This window comes from Lynx canadensis, chromosome A2 (assembly GCF_007474595.2).
Source record: "Lynx canadensis isolate LIC74 chromosome A2, mLynCan4.pri.v2, whole genome shotgun sequence".
In the NCBI taxonomy this organism is placed as follows: domain Eukaryota; kingdom Metazoa; phylum Chordata; class Mammalia; order Carnivora; family Felidae; genus Lynx; species Lynx canadensis.
This window is the reverse complement of record NC_044304.2, coordinates 62,839,752-62,857,167: the sequence shown is the minus strand read 5'-3', so window position 1 is coordinate 62,857,167 and position 17,416 is coordinate 62,839,752. Positions and strand designations below refer to the sequence as shown.

The window sequence follows — 17,416 nt, the reverse complement described above, 5'->3', positions numbered from 1 at the left end:
GACTCAGGAGTCAGATGTCCCCCCATTCCCAGGGATTGTTGTTATTCCTTGTTGGAGGTCATGGCCATTGGCTTAGTGATGGTCGCTGTTTGGTATCTCAGGGGACAATGAGTGACATGACACGGTTCCTGGAGTCACTGAGAGACAGCGCGAGGAGGGCCCCCCATGCCTCGATCCTGTGGCTCTAAGCTGGGGCACTCTCTCAGTACGCCGATCCCCCACACTGCCGGCTTAGCTGTCACCTCCTGCTCACACAGAGCCCGCAGGGCCACCAGAGGTGCAAGTGTGGGATCGTGTCTACGGTCTGTCCTAAACATGTGTGCCGTGCTGGACGTGCATGGTGCTGCACCTTTTCCCTTCCAAGCTCTTATTCCCACAAGAGACTGCCTCCTCTCACTTCTCCCTCCCATGCTCTTGGGTCTGTCTGTCTGTCACTTGTCCCATTCACCATCCCTTTCCCAGGTGGGCAAGGCCAGTTTATGTCCTTAAATCTTTTAACAGACATCACAGCCTACCAGAAACCCCTTCTAGCCCAAGGAAGCAGGAACACCAGGCAGGTCAGAACTCACCGTCTGTTTTAAGAACAAATTGGTATTAGTTGTCCCCCCCACCCCCCAGGAATGTTCCCTGCCATCCCGCAGCCCTGCCCTCATGCTGGGGAATGGAGAGTGGCAGGCAGGGGAGCGGAAGTCCCACACTGCCCCTTAACAAAAATAATCTGCTTTTTTCTTCAGTCCTCTAGTTGCTTTAAGTTTGGGATTAGATTTCGGAGTCCAAAAATTGTTGGTCCTGTTTGCCTTTGCCAGTATCTGGACACTTCAAGGGAGAAGTGATTTTGTGAAGCACCCAATATTGCCATTTTCCATACTGTCACCCAAGTATCTGATATTCTTTTTATTTTTTTAAATGTTGATTTATTTATTTATCTATTTATTTATTTTTGCACGTGGGAGAGTGAGAGAGAGAGAGCGTGCGAGCTCACACACGCAAGCACGGGGCGGGGGGGCGGTCAAAGAGAGAGGGAAAGAGAATCCCAAGCAGGCTCCGCACTGTCAGCACAGAGCCTGATGTGGGGCTTGAACGCCCGAACTATGAAATCATAACCTGAGCCAAAACTAAGAGTTGGACGCTCAACCAACTGAGCCACCCAGGGGCCCCCAATATTCTTTTTAACAGTGTATGTATCCTTCACACTTAGAGAAATTCCTATAAATACGTGCAAACATCATAAATGTTGCAAACTCCTTTAATCAGAGTTGGTATTTTCTTTAACAGGGCTTGGGAATCACATGTGGCTGAAAGAAACGGAGTTTCCTCAGAAATCCAGTCACTTTTATGCTCTAATTGCAGAATGCGGTTCCAGACTTTATAATTACCAGGTGATCTTTTGTTAAGTCATTTTGTATGTCACTCGTTTAAAACTTAGTACGCCAGATTAGATATTCACATGCAAACAAAGGTAACATTTGTTTTGCATGTGAATATCTAATGGAAATAACATGGGGATCAGCGTTCTGGTAAGTGCCTTTCTGGCTGCGAGACCCTGCAAATTCGCCCAGCCTCTGATCCCCGTGGGCTCTTGCCATATACTGAATGTTTGCGAACTCTGGTCTGCCCTGTTTCTTCCCGTCGGCAATGAGGTGTCTATCCTGTGCCTGTCCCATCGCTGATTTCACACAGAACACGTTTGATTCCACAGTTTCACAGCTGGAAGGAAATTTGCTTCTAGAATCTCACCCGTATCTGACTTAGATGCTATTTTGATGAGGCTGTGAACTTTATTTTTTATTTATTTAAAAAAAATTTTTTTTTAATGTTTATTTTATTTTTTTTTTTTTTTGAGACAGAGAGAGACACAGCATGAGCAGGGAAGGGGCAGAGAGAGAGGGAGACACAGAATGTGAAGCAGGCTCCAGGCTCTGAGCTGTCAGCACAGAGCCCGACGCGGGGCTCGAACTCACGAACTGTGAGATCATGACCTGAGCCGAAGTCGGACGCTTAACCGACTGAGCCACCCAGGCGCCCCTGAGCCACCCAACCGCCCCGAGGCTGTGAACTTTAGACTTTTCAGTCAGGCTGGAATGAACTAAGACTTTGGAGGCTATTGGGACAGAATGGACGTGTTTTGCACCCGCAAAGGACATTCATTTGGGGTGCCGGGTCAGAATGCCACAGACTGAGTGTTCCCTCCCAGTTGAAACCCAAGCCCCAGGTTCGTGGAGGAGGGGCCTTTGGCCTTTGGGTGAGGTCATGGGGAGACCCCAGACCGCTCCCAGACCGTCGCTCCACCATGTGAGGACACAGCAAGGAGACGCTAAGAACCAGGAAGTAGTTCTCACCAGATGCTCAGTCTGCCGGCCTTGAACTCAGACATCCAGCCTCCAGGACTGTGAGAAATCGGTGTCCGTTGTTCATCAGCCCCCGGTGTCCAGGGTGTTCTGTCACAACACCTGAGCTAAGGCAGCTCCTCAGGGGAAGCCCCAGCACGTAGAAAATGGCAAATCATGTTAGCCACTGCCTGACACTCTGGATGGGCCAGCCTCCCCTTTGTCCCAAAGCCAGTTTGATCTCAGTGGGCTTAGACTGAGGCCAGACACGGGTGTCCCCTCTCTGGCCCACCCGCCTCTGCCTCTCCTGCATTCCAGCCCGGGTCTCGCCCACCCCACGCGCTGGCCTCCAAAGACCAGAGCAGAGAAGAATGACAGGAGCCGGGTGAGCCACTGCTCTGCGGAAAGAAGGCCAGACCGACGGACTCCACCCCGTCAGTGACCTTGCACCTGATTTCGTGGCCACTTCCCTTGGAGACCCCGTTTCCCGGCTCAGCCAGCAGCCGCTGGAGTCCAGTGTGTCTGGTCGTGTGGGGTCCCTACACAGGGAGAGGGTGCTGGTTGGGTCCCCTCCGCATTCCAACCCAGTGAGGGCCGTTCCCTGGGAAGTTCATAGGTTGAAACCTGGAATCTCTCCCAGTCGCAAGGAAGCTACCTTTCTGCAAACACTGAGGATCTGTGTATCCTGGGTGCCTGGGTCCGGATGAAAGAAGAACACAAGGAAACCCCACAAGGAAGGCCAGCCTGAGGAATCCCCTCTACCACGTGGTCCTCACATCAAAGACCAGGATCCCAGGGGCTCCTGGGTGGCTCAGTCGGTTGGGCGTCCGACTTCGGCTCAGGTCAAGATCTCACGGTTCGTGGGTTCGAGCCCCGCGTCGGGCTCCATGCTGACAGCTTGGAGCCTGGAGCCTGCTTCGGATTCTGTGTCTCCCTCTCTCTCTCTGCCTCTCCCCTGCTCACATTCTGTTTCTCTCTGTCTCTCAACAATAAATAGTAAACATTAAAAAATTAAAAACTGGAACTGGGGCCAGATAGTCAGGTTATCACCAGGGAACAGAGATGAGAATTTGGCGTGGACAACAGAGAATTCAGCGGTTACTGCCAATTTGGGATTAACTCCTATTTCGATGGCTAATTCTGTGGGTCAACTTCGCTAGGCTATGTGCCCAGATGTTTGGCCAAACGCTAGTCTAGGTGTTGCTGTGAAGGTATTTTTTGATATGATTGACATTAAGCTGACAGGCTGTGAGTAAAGCAAATTATCCTCCATCATGTGGGTGGGCATACCCAACCAGTTGAAGGTCTTAAGAGAAAAAGGAAGAAACTCTGTCTCCAAACGGCCTTCAGACTTGAGCTACAATATGAGCCCTTCTCTGGGCCTCCAGGATGCCAGCCTCCCCTGCAGGTGTTAGACTTTCCAAGCTCCCCGATTGTGTGTCTTTTCCTCTCTCTCCTGACACTGGTTCTGTTTCTCTGGAGAACCCGGCCTCATACACTCAAATTCCCCTGGTGGTTTCTGCCAGGGCTTTGCCTGCGGTGTTCTGCCCAGGTCTTGCAAGGGGGTCTCCTCTCTACTTTCCAGCCCAGCCCAAGTGTCCTCTCCTCAGAGAGCCTTCTGCGGCCAGCTAGACTGCCCATGACCTTGCCCTGCACATCCCAGCCTCCACTTTGCCGTGGACGCTTGGTTGACTTGCAGAGCCTCTTCCTGCCCCTCTGATCCTCCTACTGGAAGGTAACAAGCAAGAAGCTTGTCCAGAGCCTAACGTGGTCCCCAGCCACATGGGGGACTCACTAGATACCAACACGAAAAATGAAGGTCTCTTTTCAAAAGACATTCTTCCCTTCCACGTCTCAGTTTGGGGGCAGACAGCACACCCAGCAGCGCCTTCCCCCTAAAAGTGCCTCCGGCTGAGCACCTAGAGCGTGTGTCTCATGAGGACAGGGTTTCTCTACAGTCACACTGTTGACCAGTGTTACCTTGTCTTACACACAGGAGAAAGCCCTGTTAGAAATCGCATGACACTGACTGGGGCTTATTTCTGGGTGACTTCTTTCTATGTTTATTTATTTTTGAGAGAGAGAGATAACCATCCCAGGAGGGGCAGAGGGGGAGGAGGACACAGAATCCCAAGCAGGCTCCATGCTGGTAGCGTGGAGCCCGATACAGGGCTCGAACTCACCAACCATGAGATCATGACTTGAGCCGAGATCAAGAGTCGGACACTTAACTGACTGAGCCACCCAGGCACCCCTGGGTGACTTCTTTTTAGATCCTAAGCTGTGGACCATAGAATCTGCTTTTATTCAATTAATGATAGACTTTATACAACGTTCCCTTCTCTCTAGATACCATGTTATAATGGCATTTTATGTCTGCCTAATTTCCAGTGACTATATCTGAATAAATATGTGAAAAACAATCTCATATTCAATAATACATATTTCCGGACAATTGAATTGTTTGCAGTTTTTCGATATTATGAACATCCCCGTTGCCAAATCTTTCCAACCGTGCTTAATTTCTTACTTAGGATAAACTCCTGAAAAACAGATAAACGATTCACAGTTTTTTTAGTGACCTTTTTATTTTGAATCTTAATAACTTGATAGTGCTTTTCAAACACTGGATATGCCTCCAGGAAACTGGATTGAAACAGTTGAGGGAATTAATTGTATGTGTCACGTTGTGTGTGTGCTTATAGTAGGAGCCAGCTGAAACCCTTTGGGGGAGAAGCCAAAATAAAATATGTATTTTTTTAATCCTGAGACGTTTAGTTTTCAAGGAACCCCCAAACACATTTAGCAACAAATAAATGAGGGAGTATTTTCTGTATGGATATTTTTAAGTTTATTTATTTATTTTTCGCCGGGGAGAGAGACAGAGACAGAGAATCCCAGGCAGGCTCCACGCTGTCGTGGGGCTCGAACTCACGAACCGTGAGATCATGACCTGAGCCAAAACCAAGAGTCAGACGTTTAACCGACTGAGCCACCCGGGCACTCCGATGATTGATGTTCGGGTCCCTCCTGTAGAAAGGGGATGCCCCTCACTGTTTACAAGGACAGCCTAAGGCCGCAGCATGGCCCTCCGCCCCCCTCCCTCCCTCTTTCTCGCCTCCCCCCTCCTTCTGCCCTCCCCCCGCCCCCCCCCCCGGCCCATTCTGTGTCCTCACGGACAGCCTCTCGGACTCCAGTACAACAGACTCCCCACTTTCAGATCATCTCCCCTGAACGTGACTTTTCCAAGGAAAGTCTGGAAAGGACACAGGTGTCTCAGAGGACACTCAGCGTCCCACCTGCCATGCACGTGTATCAGGGTGGAAATGTGATTTCTCTCCCCTTTACGAATAAGAAGACTAACTCTATTCAGACAGGCAGGATTGGGACTGATTTGGTTTCTTTGTTTGTTTGTTTTCCAGGCCAGACTTCGTATGCCAAAGGAGCACCTGGAGCTTTTAAGGTGAGTGAGATTTTTCTGCCACGTGGGGCTTTCTGGCGGGACTGCAGCAGTGGGATGTTTTCGTAAAACTATAAAAATGAAATCATTCCTGCTTCTGTGGGTCATTCTTTTTTTTCGGTTTATTTATTTTGAGAGAGAGAGAGAGAGAGAGAGAGAGCACAAGTGGGGAGGAACAGAGAGAGGGAGAGAGAAAGAATCCCAAGCAGGCTCCACACTGTCAGCACAGAGACTGACATGGGAGTCGAACTCACGGACCGTGAGATCAGGACCTGAGCTGAAACCAGTAGTCAGAGGCTTAACCGACTGAGCCACCCAGGCGCCCTCCCTGTGGGCAGCAGGACACAAAATTGTCAACAGGATCTCTACTTTGCTACTAACTTTTTTGCATGGAATAAAAAGTGTTAGAAACACACCAAACTGTAACGGTGTTTATTTCTGGAAGCGTTTTATATTTTCTAAACCGTGAACATGTATTGTTTTACAAATTGGGGAGAAAATACTAGATAAGTAGTGCTTACATTTTTCAACATAAGAGAATACCTGTTGTTGGGGCGCCTGGGTGGCTCACTCGGTTGAGCGTCCGACTTCAGCTCAGGTCATGAGCTCACAGTTCGAGCCCTGCATCCGGCTCTCTGCTGTCAGTGCAGAGCCTGCTTGAGATCCTCTGTCCTCCTCTCTCGCTGTCCCTCCCCTACTCGCACTCTCTCTCTTTCTCTCCCAAAAATAAATAAACATTAAAAAAAGAGAGAGAGAGAGAAATACCTACTGGCTTGACATGTTCTTATTCAGCCCACCAGTCATTTTCAAACTGTCAAAATGGCAGAACCTATTCTTCAAGAGTAAAGTCTGGCACCCTCCTCGCCAGTGACAGTGACAGGGAGTTGCCCTGGACTGCAGCCTCCAGCCCTCCTCAGGGCTCAGGTTGAAGACCACAGCTCCATGCCCCACTGGAGATGCAGGGGGTTCCCCATTCGAATAAGGTGGGAGTTAGGCTTGAGGATTCACACCGTGAAATCACCCAGTCTCAGTCAGGGCGGCCAGAGCCCTGAGGGAGGGACATGCAAGGTTGGATGAGCCTCAGTTGCCTGGGAAGAGTGCGTCCTAAGCATTGGGCCGCCTTCCAGAAGCTTCCCCTGAGTGTCCTTGCCTTTCATCGGTAGTTAGAGGCGGTTCCTTAGACAAAGGGGTGGCCCTGAGCTCTCTCTCGAGACTTGGTCTCCGCTACAACATAAAGCCTCATCACTTCTTCCTCGGCCGCTCCTGAAGCCTGGCTGGTGATGGGAAGCCCCCACTCTCACCCTTCACACTGGGGGTCTCCATTCACAGGAAGGAAAGCCAGACTCTGGAGAACAACTTCCGAAAAATTCTATTTTTGATTGAACAAATAGATGTTCTGAAGGCTTTGCTTAGAGATACGCGAGATGGTCTGCACAACTACAGCGGGGACACGGACGGAGGCGAGGACCGGAACCCCATGGGGGCCATTGACGAGGTGAGGGAGGCTTGGGTGGGGGTCACACTCCACGGCTTCTCAGCGCAGAAAGATCGAGTGCAGGCTGTTATGTGGTTTGTGTCCTCCTCTCTAACCTTCTCCCTGACAGCAGCTTACCTCAGGAAAGCTTGCCGCACACACCCAATTTTTCATCACTGCTGAATCACAGAGAAGACTGTGGCAATATGACTGACTTCCCGCCAAATAAATGACTGATTCTGTTTTATTTTCCAGGAAAACAAACAGAAGATCATTCAGAAGTGGCAGCCTCTGATGTCTATACACACGTACTTAAAGAACAAAGCATTTTGGGGGTGCCTGGGTGGCTCAGTCAGTTAAGTGTCTGACTCTTGATTTCGGCTCAGGTCATGATCTCATGGTTGGTGGGGTTGAGCCCCATGTTGGGTACTGATAATGTCAAGTGCACCTGATTCAGGTCCATAAATAAAAATATTATACATTTTTTTTTGTTTATTTATTTTGAGAGAAAGGAAAAGAGCACGAGCAAAAAGGGTGGAGAGAGAGAGAGAGAAAGAGAGAGAATCCTAAGTAGGCTCCACACTGTCAGCACAGAGCCTGACATGGGGCTCAAACTCACAAACTGTGAGATCATGACCTGAGCTGAAATCAAGAGTTGGACACTCAACTGACTGAGCTACCCAGGTGGCCCTATTTTTAAAAGTATATTTTTAAGTTTATTTATCTATTTATTTTGAGAGAGACAGCATGGGCAGAGAGGGAGGGAGAGAGGGAATGATGTCTACTTTCTGAAGCACCCGGAAACCTCACCCTGACACCTGCTGTCTTCCAGACCCTATTTTGTCATGGCCCTGGGACAAGGGCTTCCATCAGTCACAGCTTGAAGGGTGGGGCTTCTGCTTTTTGAGAATCAAAATGCCCTTAAGAAACCAATATATTTTTTTAAGTTTATTTATTTATTTTGAGAGAGAGAGAGCAGGGAGGGAAAGGGGGCGTGGTGCAGAGAAATCCAAGCAGGCTCTGTGCTGTGATTGCAGAGGCTGACATGGGGCTCGATCCCATGACCTGTGAGATCATGACCTGAGGTGAAATCAGTGGTCTTCTTGCGTAACCAAGAGTCCTATATTACCTCAAAGGATGGATACTTTCTAACAAGCAGTCACGTGCTCTCTGTCAACTGCCTTGATTCCTGAATACTTACAGAATGTTCAAGTCTTTATTACTAAATGAGACCCGAATGATGGGGGGTGGTGGGGATCACAGTACGACAGGCAGTCGCTGGGGCTTCCAAAGGGGCCTTCGGTCCAACCTTGCTGGGACTTGGAGGGTGTCTGGACACATGTCAGCTGCCCCAGGGAGTGGCGATCCCACAGAGCCATGAAGGTCATTAGAAATCTGTGCATAGTGCTTGGATGTGTGCAGCTCAGTAGATGTTCACTGTTATTGTTATTTGGCAGATGATGGCACGCAGGTCCAAATCGACAAAGTGAATTGTCAAAACTCAACACTTGGCTGCGATTAACAGAAACCCCTTTTTAATATTTGTACAGGAAATGTCAAACTTGGTGAATTCCATCCTTAAAAAGTTGAGAGAAGACCAAGTCCAGATGGCTGACTATGCCCTTAAGTCAGCAGGTGAGTAAAAACTGGAAAAAGTTCATGCTTCCCAAGGGTCTCGATTCTCCATATGTGTTTATTAAGAAAACATAGTTATCTGTCCAGTAATTGAGAAGGAGGAAAAATGAGCAAATCTAGACAATGAGGCAGACTATAGACATGGTTGTAGTTGATGTTTTCTGGGTGCGCATCTCGGAGGCAGCAAAGGTGTGCGTCTTCATTAGCATGAGTCCAGGACCATGAAGGAAGCTGATGTGTCACAGTGAGGTTGGGGATGCAGAAAATAGAACAGGTGACACAATCATTACAACCTACAATGACTGCTAATGACTAATCTAAATGCATTATTCGTGATTGAATAATCGTGGTGAAAGACAGGATGTGTTCTAAATGTCTTGCCATTAATAAAATGAATGCTTAAGTGCTTAGAGTTTACACCATGAACCTTAATATTCTCTACCTGTCTGTGATAGCCTATAAACAATGTGTTCGGTGAACCATGTGGAAAGAGAGAAAGAGGGAGAAAGTGTAAAGCACACGCAGTCACACTGGTATTTACCAACTGACAAAGCCAGATTTAGAGTGGGGCAATAAATCTGTATCCTGTATCGAGTTGACAGCATTTGGACTAGAATGATTATACGGGGTGTGTGTGTGTGTGTGTGTGTGCATGTGTGTGTGTGTGTTGAAAGAGACAGAGCAAGAGAAGAGACTTGCTGAACCTGAGTTCCCTGAAGTTTGGGGAGAATCAGCACTGAGATAAAGCAAAGGAAGGTGAACTGCAGAATCCTTTTTTTTTTCAGTATTGGCATTTGGAAACACCATTTTTATACTTTCTTTCCTCTTCCCTATTGAATGTATTTACGGCTTCCATTTTGAAGAATTCATGATGACAAGTGTAAGTCCAGGGGTAACCCACTAGAGTAAGGGAAAGCAGAAAATGGTTATGGTTTCTCAATAAACGTGAGACACGATAGCAGCTTCTTGAGCCAAGACAAAGGGAGCCCATGCCAGCTTCCCATCCCCCCACCTCCTCCACCAACTGATTACATACGACTAAAAGTTTTGGACAAAATATAAAAATATATAATATTTATATAATATATATAATATATATAATATATATTTATATTACATATATAATATATATAATATATATATTTATATTACATATATAATATATATATATATAATATAAAAAGTCTGGCTTTTTATCAGACCCAAGTCTGATGAAAAGTAAACAAAAGCAGGCAGATTGTGGAGGGCAATGAAAAACCCAGAAGTGACCCACGTGGAGGTGAGTTACACGTTTATGGATTAGAAGGGTCAATTCATTTAAGATGGCAAATCTCGCTAACTGGTCTATTGACTCAATCCCAGAAGAATTGTCTATACAAATCTACAAGTTGTTTCTAAAATGTATGTGGAATCACAGAGGAACCAGAATAGCCAAAACAGTTTTGAAAACGAAGAACAGGGGAGCCTGGGAGGTTCATTCAGTTAAGCGTCTGACTTCGGCTGGGGTCATGATCTCGTGGTTTGTGAGTTCAAGCCCCACATGGGGCTCTCTGCTGTCAGCTTGGAGCCTGCTTCAGATCCTCTGACTCTCTCTCTCTGCACTTCCCCACTTGTGCTCTCTCTCTCTCTCAAAATAAATATAAAAAAAAAAAGAAAAGGAAGAACAAAGTATGAGGATTGACATTCTCTGATGTTAAGGCTTATTACAGAGCTACAGTAATTAACGGAGTGTGGTCTTGCTGAAATCAGTGGAACAGAATAGCGAGTCCAGAAATAGTCCCACACATAGAGGGCAAGGTGATTTTTGGCAAAGGAGAAAAGGCAAGTTAATGGTGCTGGAGAAGTGAGACATTTTCAGCAAATAAATCTCGACTCATCACTTACACCTTACAAAAATTAACTCAAAATGGGAGACTGACCTAAATGTAAAGTTTAAAGCTATAAAACTTCTAAAAGAAAGATCCTTGTGACTAAGTTCAGAAAAGATTTCTTTTTTAAAATGTGTATTTATTTATGGGGCGCCTAGGTGGCTCAGTGGGTTAAGTGCCCGACTTCGGCTCAGGTCATGATCTCACGGTTCGTGGGTTTGAGCCCCATGTCCGGCTGTGTGCTGACAGCTCGGAGCCTAGAGCCTGCTTCGGATTCTGTGTCTCCCTCTCTCTCTGCCCCTCCCCTGCCCATGCTCTGTCTCTCTGTCTCTCTGTCTCTCTCTCTCAAAAATAAATAAACATTAAAAAAAATTAAAAAAAATTAAATGTTTATTTATTTATTTGGGGAAGGGGAGGAGCAGAGAGAGAGAGGAAGAGAATCCCAAGCAGGCTCTGTGCCGTCAGCAAAAAGCCTGACACGGGGCTTGATCTCACGAACTGTGAGATCTTGACCTGAGCCAAAATTAAGAGTTGGGCTCTCAACCGACTGAGCCACCCAGGTGCCCCTGATTGAAATGTTCTAATATTGATTGTGGTCATGGTTGTACAACTCTGTGAATATTAGAAAAACCACCCACTTGTACTCTTGAAATGGGTGAATAATGTAGTATGTGGATTTTATCTCAATAAAGCTGATTAGAAATTTAAAAATAAATGAATGAAAAAGTGAATACATATACATTCTTAAAAAAAAAAAAAAAAAACCTATATACCTGGGGCACCTGGCTGGCTCAGTCAGTAGAGTGTTTGACATTTGATCTCGGGGTTGTGAGTTCAAGCCCCTTGTTCAGTGTAGAGATTACTTAAAAATAAGACCTTAAAAAAAAATTGATCAAGAAAACCTGCTTAGGGGCACCTGTGTGGCTTGATAGGTTAAGCATCTGACTCTTGATTTTGGCCAGGCCGTGATCTCATGGTTCGTGGGATCAAACCCCGTGTAGGGCTCTGTGCTGATATCCTGGAGCCTACTTGGGATTCTCCCTCTCTCTCTCTCTATCTCTCTCTCTCTCTCAAAATAAATAAAATTTAAAAAATCTTAAAAGAAAAGAAAACCTGCTTAGTATAAAAAAAAAAAGGATGCCCAGTTACATGTGAATTTCAGGCAAACAGCAATTAACCTTTAAGTATAAGTATCTCCCATATATTGTATGGGACATGCTCATACTAAAAAATTGCTTATTTTTTTATCTGAAATTCAAATTTAACTGGGAGTCTTGTATTTTTACTTGCTAAATCTGGAAACCTTAGGTGCACAGTAACTATTTCAGATTCTGCCATCTCAGAAAAAATACTGGCAACTGGATACTCAGTCAGGTACATGCATTTTTAGCTTTGTATTGTGATATCCAGATACAGCTTGAGGAAACGATTTGCATTTTCTTAATTTCTTGTGTCTAAACTACATTTTGCTTCTAAACTGAAATAACCTGAAGGGATAACATTCGACGAGTATACTTTTGGATTTCTTCGGTTAAAATTAAAGCTCAGTGAATCTACAGAATTGCTCTTACGAACATAACTTGTGGATACATTTATAATGTCGGGTTTTATGCTTTTTTTCAAGTAGATTGGGCTGACATAAAGTCTCATCACACGAGCTGTGAAAATATGGGGGTCCATATGTCTAAGTAATAAACGCTATGCACATGATATTTCCACCTCTGATGCAACTGCTCTGGAATTCAGTTAATACCAGTTTCAGAAGTTTTGTGAAATGACATGGAACAAACATGATTTTCTCAAAGTGACAACATCTCAGCAGTAATGAGAGCCAGAAGTCATACTTTCCCAGCCGGTTCCCGAGTGTGAACCTTAACTTAATTGTAATCTGCCTGGGAATACTTTGCTAACAACATTATTAAAATACAAATGGGGGCGCCTGGGTGGCGCAGTCGGTTAAGCGTCCGACTTCAGCCAGGTCACGATCTCGCGGTCCGTGAGTTCGAGCCCCGCGTCGGGCTCTGGGCTGATGGCTCAGAGCCTGGAGCCTGTTTCCGATTCTGTGTCTCCCTCTCTCTCTGCCCCTCCCCCGTTCATGCTCTGTCTCTCTCTGTCCCAAAAACAAATAAACGTTGAAAAAAAAAATTTAAAAATACAAATGACCGGGGTGGGGGGTGGTTCAGTCGGTTAAGCTTCCAACTCTTGGTTTCAGCTCAGGTTATGATCTCACGGTTTGTGGGTTCGAGCCCCACATAGGGCTCTGTGCTAACAGTGTGGTGCCTGATGGGGATTCTGTCTTCCTCTGTCTCTGCCCCTCTCCTGCTAGCTCTCTCTCTATCAAAAATAAATAAACATTTAAAAAATGTTATTTCTGGGGCGCCTGGGTGGCGCAGTCGGTTAAGCGTCCGACTTCAGCCAGGTCACGATCTCGCGGTCCGGGAGTTCGAGCCCCGCGTCAGGCTCTGGGCTGATGGCTCAGAGCCTGGAGCCTGTTTCCGATTCTGTGTCTTCCTCTCTCTCTGCCCCTCCCCCGTTCATGCTCTGTCTCTCTCTGTCCCAAAAATAAATAAACGTTGAAAAAAAATTTAAAAAAATGTTATTTCTATATACATATGCATACAGTTATATATTTGTATATGTATATATATATATACATACAATATATATACACATTTATATATATATATAAATGACTGGGGTGCCTTGGTGGCTCAGTTGGTTGGACAGCTGACTCTTAATTTCACTTCAGGTCATGATCTCATGTTTCGTGATTCATGGTATCGATTCCCATGTTGGGTTCTGTGCTGGTGACTTGGGGCCTGCTTGGGATTCTCTGTCCCTCTGTGCCCCCCTCTCTTTCTAAAAATAAATAAATATCTCTTAAAAATAAAATAAATAAAATGCAAGTGACGTGTTTGGGGTTGCATAATGTTTTATTTTTTTAATTATTTTATTTTTTTAGGGGCCTCTGTCATTGAAGCTGGGACCTCCGAAAGTTACAAAAATAACAAAGCAAAACTTTACTGGCATGGGATCGGGTTCTTAACCTATGAAATGCCCCCAAATGTTATTCTTCAGGTAAAAGCTAGACTAAGAGGAATGTATTATTGTAGGGTTTTGTTCTTATTATGTATCATGAAAATATTAACACCGAAACAGAGGCCACTCTGAACTTGTCACAGAATCTGAACCCATCCTCTTGCATTTCAATAGTCATCAAACTATCTAAATTTTTTCTTATTGTATGAGCAGTAAATTATGATTGATTATTAGTTGTTTTTATTATTTTAAGACCAGTAGACTAGATGATTTGACTTCTTAAATAGGACATAGACATTCCATGTCTTTTCCTTACGTTGATTCTGCGCCCCACCCCCGTTTTCTTTGAAAGCTTCAGTCTTCGAACAAATACCTGCTCAAGGTGCATGTCCCCTCAGCTCCCACACTGTGCTACATGCTGCTCAGGCCAATGCATTCTTACAAAGTCCAGTTACAACAGGAGAAATTTCCAAACAAGATTTCCACTAACATTTGAGTTCAATTCAAAAGGCTCTGGACAGACATCAACAGATGGTGGGGCTCTTCTTAACTATAACCTACAAACCTAAAGTCAGTTCTCAAGGTAGGAAGCCCTTCAGGAGCAATCGTATGGATCTCATTCCAGACTCTAGATCTAGAAAGTGGTAGACGTCATTTTTCTTTCTTACAACGACTGCCATCTCCATCGCCACCACCATCATATCTTTACCACCCATGCCAACTCGCCGCCTCCTAGCTGCCCACAGTCTAATTAGAGCAACAAAAGAAAACACCGTAAATCAATTATCTAATCATATAGTATATAATCCTGCAATAAAAGGCTTTGTTTGCCGTAAACATAATGTGCTCTGGAAGAACAACTGAACCCATAGGTATCTTGGCAGTTTTCCTGCATGATGTGTACCCATAAAACGCCTTCATGTTATGGGCGTACGTGAGATCTGTGGTCAGTAGTGGTTTGCTGACCAATATTGCAGCGGTGGATTTATACAGCCACATAAGAGATTAACTCCATGTTTTCTTTCCAGCCGGATGTCCATCCTGGAAAGTGCTGGGCCTTCCCAGGTTCCCAGGGTCACGCCCTGATCCAGCTCGCCAGGAAGATCACACCCACTGCTGTTACCATGGAGCACATCTCCCAGAAGGTGTCTCCCTCAGGAAACATCTCCAGCGCACCCAAGGAATTTTCCGTCTATGTGAGAAGCAATCAAAATCGGTGTTCCGAGTGGGTTATGATAGGAGGGGGTGGCTGGGAATCAGACGCTGGGATGAGCAGCTAACCGTTTTTATCACTGTGAGAGAGTTACTTGTTCCCTGGACCTCTGCTCTGCCATCGACAAGGCAAGGGTTGGACCAGATACGTTCTATTACTTATTTTTTTTTGCTTTTATCAAAGCTATCTGTGCACAATTTAAAAATGAACATTCTTATATGCTTATAATTCAGCACTTTCTTGTGCCAGGGCTCTCACCCCAGGTTTCTACTCTCTGGAAGCTTCTGCCTGCGAAAGTTTTAGCCACTCCTTTGGGTACTTGCCTTCATATCTGTTTTTATGGTTACTTCTTTTTAAAAAATTTTTCATTAATGTATGTTTATTTTTGAGAGAGACAGAGACAGAGCATGGGCAGGGGAGGGGCAGAGACAGAGAGAAAGACACAGAATCCGAAACAGGCTCCAGGCTCTGAGCTGTCAGCACAGAGCCCGATTCGGGGCTCGAACTCAGGAACAGTGAGACCATGACCTGAGCTGAAGTCGGATGCTTAACCGACTGAGCCACCAGGCGCCCCTGTTACTTCTTTATTTTTAAGTTTATTTATTTATTTTGAGAGAGAGATAAAGCACAAGTAGGGGAGAGGCAGAGGGAGAGGGGAAAGAGAGAGAATCCCAAGCAGGCTCCACACTGTCAGCACAGAGCCTGACGCAGGGTTGGATCTCATGAACCGTGAGATCACGACCTGAGCTGAAATCAGACACTTTAATAGACTGAGCCACCCAGGCACCCCTACATTCCCTTTTTGAAAAGTAATCTCTTAGGAATGCAAGCTGGTGCAGCCACTCTGGAAAACAGTATGGAGGTTCCTCAAAAAACTAAAAATAGAACTACCCTATGACCCAGCAATTGCACCACTAGGCATTTATCCACGGGATATAGGTGTGCTGTTTCGAAGGGACACATGCACTCCCATGTTTATAGCAGCACTATCAACAGTAGCCAAAGTATGGAAAGAGCCCAAATGTCCCTCAATGGATGAGTGGATAAAGAAAATGTGGTGTATATATACAATGGAGTATTACTCGGCAATCAAAAAGAATGAAATCTTGCCATTTGCAACTACGTGGATGGAACAGGCGGGTATTATGCTAAGTGAAATGAGTCAGTCAGAGAAAGACAAAAATCATATGACTTCACTCATATGAGGACATTAAGAGACAAAACAGATGAACATGAGGGAAGGGAAACAAAAATAACATAAAAACAGGGAGGGGGACAAAACGTAAGAGACTTAAATATGGAGAACAAACGGGGTTACTGGAGGGGTTGTGGGAGGGGGGATGGGCTAAATGGGTAAGGGGCACTAAGGAATCTACTCCTGGAATCATTGTTGCACTAGATGCTAACTAATTTGGATGTAAATTTTAAAAAATAAAAAATAAAATAAAAGATATGCATATATATATACATACATACATACACACATACACACAATGGAGTATTACTCAGAAATTTAAAAAAAAATGGTACTCTCTATACCTAATTTGGGGGCTTGAAATCACCACCCCCAAAATCCAGAGTCACACTCTCCTCCCACTGAGCCTGCCAGGTGCCCCTGCTTCTACTTCTTGATCTTTCAGTTTTGCTTGTAATCAATCCATTGGCATCCTTTGATGAAAAATGAAGAGTAGCCTCTTCCGTGGCTCTCCCAACCTCCCCAAAGTTTTATGTCTTACTTTTTTATAAAACAACAACAAGTGTATTGAGATGTAATTCACACGCGAGCAATTCAAATACATAAAATGTACACTTCAGTGGCTTGTGGTATATTCACAGAGTATCCATCCCTACCATCAATTTTAGAACATGTTTAAAAAATGTTTATTTCTTTTGAGAGCTCGAATTGGGGGAAGGGCAGAAAGAGAGAGAGAGAGAGAGAGAGAGAGAGAGAGAATCAGAGAATCCTAAGCACTATCAGCACAAAGTCTGATGTGGGGCTTGATCTCACGAATTGTGAGATCATGACCTGAGCCAAAATCTAGAGTCAGACGCTCAACAACTGAGCCACCCAGGCACCCCTGGAACATTTTTGTTGCTCCCGACAGAAAACGTGCACTCGTTAGCTGTCACCTCTCATCTTCCGTCTGTCACTCCCTGCCACCACTGACCTACTTAGTCTCTGTAGAGTCACTCATTCTGGATATTTCCTATAAATGAAATCATAGAACATGTGGTCCTTCGCGAATGGCTCCTCCCACTTGGGATCATGTTTTCAAGGTTCATCTGTGTCATAACGTGTCAGCACTTTATTTTTTCAATTGTTGAATAATAACTACTTCGCTGGGTGGATAGACCACGTTTTACGTATCCATTCGTCAGATGATGGGCGTTGGGTTTGCT

The 17,416-nt window shown here is 45.3% G+C and overlaps 1 protein-coding gene across 1 annotated transcript in view; it reads left to right on the top strand.

Moving 5' to 3' along the window:
* The window catches only part of SUN3 (Sad1 and UNC84 domain containing 3), a 30,719-nt gene that overhangs the window by 8,062 nt on the left and 5,241 nt on the right, over positions 1-17,416 (top strand). Inside the window, exons 3-8 of the mRNA XM_032592366.1 lie at positions 1,276-1,379; positions 5,750-5,790; positions 7,117-7,270; positions 8,812-8,896; positions 13,727-13,842; positions 14,832-14,999. Of these exons, the coding sequence (XP_032448257.1) occupies positions 1,276-1,379; positions 5,750-5,790; positions 7,117-7,270; positions 8,812-8,896; positions 13,727-13,842; positions 14,832-14,999 (668 nt within the window). The remainder of the gene's footprint in view (positions 1-1,275; positions 1,380-5,749; positions 5,791-7,116; positions 7,271-8,811; positions 8,897-13,726; positions 13,843-14,831; positions 15,000-17,416) is intronic.